Source organism: Diorhabda sublineata, chromosome 7 (assembly GCF_026230105.1).
Source record: "Diorhabda sublineata isolate icDioSubl1.1 chromosome 7, icDioSubl1.1, whole genome shotgun sequence".
Classification (NCBI taxonomy): Eukaryota; Metazoa; Arthropoda; class Insecta; order Coleoptera; family Chrysomelidae; genus Diorhabda; species Diorhabda sublineata.
In genome coordinates, this window is record NC_079480.1 from 1,853,943 (window position 1) to 1,862,147 (window position 8,205).

Consider the following 8,205-nt stretch of genomic DNA (forward strand, 5'->3'; position numbering starts at 1 on the left):
CTATTATTGGATAGACCCGTCGTGCTCCACCAAAGTCCTTTGAGAAACCGATCGGGCGCTTCGGCTTGAAACCTTTGATGTCCTTAGGCAGGTTGAGGGGTTTGCCAAAGGGTTTAAACGCCTCCAAGTACCAGCGGCACTCCGGATCATCCGTTTCGCCCTTGGTGTGCCTCGCAAGGGGATTTTTCGTCTATTATTGGATAGACCCGTCGTGCTCCACCAAAGTCCTTTGAGAAACCGATCGGGCGCTTCGGCTTGAAACCTTTGATGTCCTTAGGCAGGTTGAGGGGTTTGCCAAGGCGTTTAAACGCCTCCAAGCACCAGCGGCACTCCGGATCATCCGTTTCGTCCTTGGTGTGCCTCGCAAGGGGATTTTTCGTCTATTATTGGATAGACCCGTCGTGCTCCACCAAAGTCCTTTGAGAAACCGATCGGGCGCTTCGGCTTGAAACCTTTGATGTCCTTAGGCAGGTTGAGGGGTTTGCCAAAGGGTTTAAACGCCTCCAAGTACCAGCGGCACTCCGGATCGTCCGTTTCGCCCTTGGTGTGCCTCGCAAGGGGATTTTTCGTCTATTATTGGATAGACCCGTCGTGCTTCCACCAAAGTCCTTTGAGAAACCGATCGGGCGCTTTGGCTTGAAACCTTTGATGTCCTTAGGCAGGTTGTATGGTTTGCCAAGGCGTTTAAACGCCTCCAAGCACCAGCGGCACTCCGGATCGTCCGTTTCGCCCTTGGTGTGCCTCGCAAGGGGATTTTTCGTCTATTATTGGATAGACCCGTCGTGCTCCACCAAAGTCCTTTGAGAAACCGATCGGGCGCTTTGGCTTGAAACCTTTGAATTCCTTAGGCAGGTTGTATGGTTTGCCAAGGCGTTTAAACGCCTCCAAGCACCAGCGGCATTCCGGATCGTCCGTTTCGCCCTTGGTGTGCCTCGCAAGGGGATTTTTCGTCTATTATTGGATAGACCCGTCGTGCTCCACCAAAGTCCTTTGAGAAACCGATCGGGCGCTTCGGCTTGAAACCTTTGATGTCCTTAGGCAGGTTGAGGGGTTTGCCAAAGGGTTTAAACGCCTCCAAGTACCAGCGGCACTCCGAATCATCCGTTTCGCCCTTGGTGTGCCTCGCAAGGGGATTTTTCGTCTATTATTGGATAGACCCGTCGTGCTCCACCAAAGTCCTTTGAGAAACCGATCGGGCGCTTCGGCTTGAAACCTTTGATGTCCTTAGGCAGGTTGAGGGGTTTGCCAAGGCGTTTAAACGCCTCCAAGCACCAGCGGCACTCCGGATCATCCGTTTCGTCCTTGGTGTGCCTCGCAAGGGGATTTTTCGTCTATTATTGGATAGACCCGTCGTGCTCCACCAAAGTCCTTTGAGAAACCGATCGGGCGCTTCGGCTTGAAACCTTTGATGTCCTTAGGCAGGTTGAGGGGTTTGCCAAAGGGTTTAAACGCCTCCAAGTACCAGCGGCACTCCGGATCATCCGTTTCGCCCTTGGTGTGCCTCGCAAGGGGATTTTTCGTCTATTATTGGATAGACCCGTCGTGCTCCACCAAAGTCCTTTGAGAAACCGATCGGGCGCTTCGGCTTGAAACCTTTGATGTCCTTAGGCAGGTTGAGGGGTTTGCCAAGGCGTTTAAACGCCTCCAAGCACCAGCGGCACTCCGGATCATCCGTTTCGTCCTTGGTGTGCCTCGCAAGGGGATTTTTCGTCTATTATTGGATAGACCCGTCGTGCTCCACCAAAGTCCTTTGAGAAACCGATCGGGCGCTTCGGCTTGAAACCTTTGATGTCCTTAGGCAGGTTGAGGGGTTTGCCAAAGGGTTTAAACGCCTCCAAGTACCAGCGGCACTCCGGATCATCCGTTTCGCCCTTGGTGTGCCTCGCAAGGGGATTTTTCGTCTATTATTGGATAGACCCGTCGTGCTTCACCAAAGTCCTTTGAGAAACCGATCGGGCGCTTTGGCTTGAAACCTTTGATGTCCTTAGGCAGGTTGAGGGGTTTGCCAAAGGGTTTAAACGCCTCCAAGTACCAGCGGCACTCCGGATCATCCGTTTCGCCCTTGGTGTGCCTCGCAAGGGGATTTTTCGTCTATTATTGGATAGACCCGTCGTGCTTCACCAAAGTCCTTTGAGAAACCGATCGGGCGCTTTGGCTTGAAACCTTTGATGTCCTTAGGCAGGTTGAGGGGTTTGCCAAGGCGTTTAAACGCCTCCAAGCACCAGCGGCACTCCGGATCATCCGTTTCGTCCTTGGTGTGCCTCGCAAGGGGATTTTTCGTCTATTATTGGATAGACCCGTCGTGCTTCACCAAAGTCCTTTGAGAAACCGATCGGGCGCTTCGGCTTGAAACCTTTGATGTCCTTAGGCAGGTTGAGGGGTTTGCCAAAGGGTTTAAACGCCTCCAAGTACCAGCGGCACTCCGGATCATCCGTTTCGCCCTTGGTGTGCCTCGCAAGGGGATTTTTCGTCTATTATTGGATAGACCCGTCGTGCTTCACCAAAGTCCTTTGAGAAACCGATCGGGCGCTTTGGCTTGAAACCTTTGATGTCCTTAGGCAGGTTGAGGGGTTTGCCAAGGCGTTTAAACGCCTCCAAGCACCAGCGGCACTCCGGATCATCCGTTTCGTCCTTGGTGTGCCTCGCAAGGGGATTTTTCGTCTATTATTGGATAGACCCGTCGTGCTTCACCAAAGTCCTTTGAGAAACCGATCGGGCGCTTCGGCTTGAAACCTTTGATGTCCTTAGGCAGGTTGAGGGGTTTGCCAAAGGGTTTAAACGCCTCCAAGTACCAGCGGCACTCCGGATCATCCGTTTCGCCCTTGGTGTGCCTCGCAAGGGGATTTTTCGTCTATTATTGGATAGACCCGTCGTGCTTCACCAAAGTCCTTTGAGAAACCGATCGGGCGCTTTGGCTTGAAACCTTTGATGTCCTTAGGCAGGTTGAGGGGTTTGCCAAAGGGTTTAAACGCCTCCAAGTACCAGCGGCACTCCGAATCATCCGTTTCGCCCTTGGTGTGCCTCGCAAGGGGATTTTTCGTCTATTATCGATTCTGAGGTATGGAGTGACCTTTTAGATTAAAGATCTGGCGTGAATTTTGGTTTTTTTTGTTCTGTTTTTTATAATAAACTTTTTAGAAATATTAATTTCAATAGAAAACTACAGATGTTGCGACAAACTTAGTGTACCGTATTTTTTTTTATTAGTACACGCCTACCCGTTATTTTTTTCAATTTACTAAAGGTCATCGGTCAAAATGGTATTTGAACTCTGAAATAGAAGGTACTTAACGAATAATTTTAATCTTTACGATTATGTGGCTTTTAACTCGAACATTAGAAGTGAATTTGGGAGGTCACTTCAGCGTACAACATCGATTATTATCAGTTCAAACTTTTTTCAAAGTTTTTGTAGCTAGATTAACTGAAATGTCAAAAATAGTTTTATATAAGTTGGATTAAAGATTAACGGGTTGTGGCACTCAATTTTTCACACAAAATTTTATAAAAAAATTCTTTATACGAAGATTACAACGTTGCCACCGTTCAAATCACACTTGGTGTTGATTCGAAGACATTTTTAACCTCCTCTAATTTTCTTTATAAAACCACAACAATTTCTGATTGATTTCCCCAAAATTTTTGCAAAAATTCATCGAATTACACATATTAAAAAATAAAAACCCCACGAAAATGTATCCACGACACGCCTATGGTTTGTTATATTGATTTTTTTTCCCGAAGACATATTGGCGCCCCTCGACATTCGCAAAACCCCGTATACATCAATATAAAGTGGAAAACACGTCGTCGGAGACGTCTAAAAGGACTTCGGGGCGCCTCGAAAACGTCTAGGCGTCCCGACGCCGGTAAGCTCTGACCCTCCTAATATTTCGTTTCAAAGGTGCCTCTGCCATTTTGTATATGTAACTTTGAAACTAATAAACGCAGTTTAAACCAATCTATAGAGTGATTCAAAAAGATTTTCCACATATTATAAGTCGAGGTTCAACAAACGTTTGAAAACTACGCGTTTCTCTTGTAGAAATATTTTTGAGAATCTGGAAAGTTCGTCGACGTTTTTGGAACAATTATCAGGAATACAACGCTCACTTTTCCAAAAAAAATGTACCTAACGGCGGGAATACTTCGAGGAGTTCCGTAAAATTTTCGTACCAAGTAGTATTGAACATAGAAAGAGTTTATTGAAAAAAATATATTGAAATGCATTACTCAGGAATTCATTTCTTGAAAATAGCGTCCAACCTCATAGAAAAAAGTCAATAAGTGTTAAATCGGGACTGCGTGGCGGTCAAATCACGGCATAACTCTTGGATATCAATTCGCCAGGAACAAGTCTCAGGCTCGTCGCGAGCAGACCGAGCAGTACTGTTTTTGACCGTTCTAGAAGATCTCGGACGCCCGGATTTGATTTCAAACTTCTCGATCCAATTTTCAATTAATCGAGCGCCTGACGCATCATCAAGAATTTTCTACGCGCCACAGTCCTTATGAAAGCTCTAATATTGAAATTAAGCTTTAAAATAAGCAATTCGTGGAAAGGAACATTGAATCTGGTCGAATTGTCTACAGATCACGATCGAAATTCCTAAAAATCGGCGTGATATTGATTTATGTATCGCGTTTCTTAAAAAATATTTTTCCCAGTAATCCATTTGGATCGAGAGTTATAATTCATCAGGTATTTCCAAAATAAGAATAAAATAAATAATTTTTATTTGCTAATCGTTATCTATATGATCATATGTCGTTATCAGTTTCTCGAAATTGTACAAATATCATCATCACCTTGTTATCCGACGCCGAAAATAGAACGTCAACATAATATTTAATTGCCAGGATCTTTTAATAAAAAATTGGATGTCTTATAAGTAACGTCAGTTTTCGTACGTGGAATATGGATGCTGCTGTAGCTCGGCGGACGAAACTCGATCGGCGCTGGTGACGTCAGCAACGTAAGAAGTGAAGGCACATTAAAAATATGCAACAAAATTCATATCAGCACTATATTGAGTGCTAGAGACGTGCAATCATTCGATAATTTAGACCCGACAAAGTTTTCAGACCCATTTAAACTAGTTGGGAGTAGTCTTTAGGCCGATATTCTTTGAAAAAATCGATCAGGCGCTTTGACTTGAACCCTTTCGATGTCATTAAGCAACTGAGAGGCTTCACCAAGTGTTTAAACTGCGGATTCAGCCTCCTCCAAGCACCGACGGCACTCCGGATCAACCGTGATGCCCATGGCGTCTCTATCCGACGATAGCAACACCAAGCATGGGTTCTGGGCCCATCGGAGTAAATCTGTACCTCCTTCCGGAGCCGTCTGTGTACCGGATAGCGAGTTTGGAGTCACCGATCCACTGCTCCTGATCAGTGATGTGGAATATACTGTCATTCACTTAATTCTGGTATGTAAGTATCCACATTAACCCTTAGGACGTTTGGTCACGGTCACAGAAGAAGTCTGTTCATTAAACTCGTGTTTTGGGACCAGTTATAACCATTTTCCGGTTGAAACATTGTCATGTCTCCCCAAATAAAAAGGCGGCAAGACAAAAAACAGTTGTATGCATAATGCGGACCCGGATTTCATTGTCAAATGTCAAATTTGTTACTGGGGATGAAAATTGGGTCTATAGCTGTCGAACATTGAGACCATCGTCATTTTTTTCTTCGATTGTGAGACCACAAATTTGTTAAAAGCCGCCTTACTCTCCAAATTTAACACCATGCGACTTTCAGTTCTTCCCGAAAATAAAATTGTACCAAAAAACATTTTAACACAATTCCTGACATCGTTATTAACCAAAAGTAGTATTCTTCAAAGGATATTAATTCATAATGTACATTTTTGATTTAATAAAATATTTAATCGTACTTTTTAATCACACCTCGTAAAAATAATTTCATTTTCACCCCGTATGTGACTTTTCTAGCGTATTCCATAAATTATTTTTATTGCTTTAGATAGTTATCGTATTGGTAGGTCACTTGTTATTTATAGAAATTTAGTTTAATGAACAATTTTTTTCAGTGTATAATGAAATTTGTAAATTTTAATTTACGTGACATCTCGAACGTATCGTGTGCGATATTGTTTTAAAGGAAAATTATTATGAAAGGATCTAACTATGTAATGATTATTAAAAACTGGATTGAATCAAAAATTTCCATAAAAAAATAATTCATAATAAAGATAAATACGAACTATTATTTATATTATACCGAATTACATAAAACAAATAAAAACAAACTATATACGAACATAACCTACAAAACGCTTTGTCGATAACAAATAATAAATTATATAAATATACTTATGATAAACTTACATTGGATTGGGTTAAGATAACTCCATTTCCCATATTGGTCAAAAACTCTGCGGTGGAAACAGAATTTTGGCTATCATTTGAGAAATCCGAATGATTTGACATGCCATCGCTGAGATCAGACTTCATTTTGTTTTATTTATTAATCAAGTTAACCTTGATCGACTAAACTTTAGAAAACAGCTGTATTATTTCGTTATTACATAAAAAAACTATACACTTTCAGTTTTATCAAAGAGGCTCGTATTATTTACGTTATGAAAATATCGGAGAAGTAGAAAATAACCCGACCTTTACGAGAAAAACACGTCGAATGAGTCACTAACGTAGGGAAACCCTTTCTCAGAACAGAACCACCGACTGGTCGAGTATGATGTCACCGACAGAAATACTAAGCGCTGTGTTGCCGCGATTTAAAATGTCGACGCGTAAATATCTTAAAAACATAGCATGTTAACGCAAGGTGTCTTTTATTACTCTTCTAATTAATGAGCTTTTTTTATTTTTTCGCTTTTGACATCAATTTACTCATAGTGTTAATTATTAACATTGTTATACATTTTTATTGTTATCAAAATGTACCTGTCCGGTAAGTGAATTTTAAATTCGATTGTAATATTCAAAAAAAAATAAAATATATAGTATTGGATCTAAATTTATAAAATAATAGCTTACTTATAAAATCTAATACAATCATTATGGTTTTTTGTTTATGCGTATTTAAATTATAGATTAAGTGTAAATATGACAACCTTGTTATAATGGCCACTGGCCACACAAATTGAACCCAATGAGATATCTAGTGATGACGAAAGAATCCGAACATTGTCGACACAGTTTTTCTTGGAAAAAAAGTGTGAGTCATCGTCATCAGTATTCTTTTCATCACAATAAATTCAAATGTGTAGGTTGATAAAATCAGGACAGTATCTAGGTGCAATATGTTTATATTATATGTATAATTATAAAAACTATACATAAGTATAAAAATGGATCGTTTCTTAAAAAGAAGTCGGTATTGTCACGATTTTATTTATTTTTAATGTTTTATATTAAAATTAAGGGTAACACTTAATGTTATTTAAATAAAAAAAGTTCTAGAAGTTTCTACAAAAAGCTTGTTTGGTAAGGTTAACACTTTATATTTTTTAAATAAAAAATGTTCTAGAAGTTTTTACAAAAAGCTTGTTTGAAAAGAATATCTAAATTTGAATTTCAACACAATCGCAATATAGAACAATCTTAAGAGTTACTAATTTTTTTTTTTTCTAAAATATTTTATGATAATAGTATTTTATAATTCTTTTCGTTTTTATCACAAAGGTTTATATCGCAATGGCTATTTTTAATTGTTTTATTGGAAACAGCGTCCTAAATACATTACTGCCCTTCAAAAGGTATAATATGCTCCTATGCCTGAAAGGACATTGCACTTGAATGACTCTAACCTCTACTGTGTAAGATGAACGATTTCGATGAATTAGGCAACCTGTTTCTTTGGAAAAATCTTTTTAGGGTCGACCTTCTTTACTTTTGTAAAGAAATGTAATATATACCTGTGAAATTTTACCTATTGTAATGAAAACAGATTCTATCTATCAAAATATTAAATATTATACAATTAGTAAATAAAATAACGTATACAAAATAAAAATGTAACAAATAATTTTATGATCTCAGCTTTGTTCGCTGTAGATAATTTGAACACATTCTGAATATCTTCTGAACGTGTCAAATGCACATGTTTTGTTCAGAATATACATTAATTAACTGGACGAAGATTTATTTTTGTAAGTATAAATCGAATTACCACATTTTTTAAATTGCAAGTACGTAGAAAAACGCGTAGGTT

The 8,205-nt window shown here is 40.1% G+C and overlaps 1 protein-coding gene across 2 annotated transcripts in view; it reads right to left on the reverse strand.

Annotated features, from left to right (window-relative positions):
- Positions 1-6,742, reverse strand: part of LOC130446481 (transcription factor kayak) — a 58,613-nt gene extending 51,871 nt beyond the window's left edge. The window contains exon 1 of one of the 2 annotated variants that reach the window (XM_056782766.1): positions 6,357-6,742. In XM_056782766.1, coding sequence (XP_056638744.1) covers positions 6,357-6,482 — 126 coding nt within the window. In that variant the 5' untranslated portion in view covers positions 6,483-6,742. The remainder of the gene's footprint in view (positions 1-6,356) is intronic. The other variant, XM_056782770.1, reaches the window with a different exon arrangement.
- Positions 6,743-8,205: the final 1,463 nt, after the last annotated feature.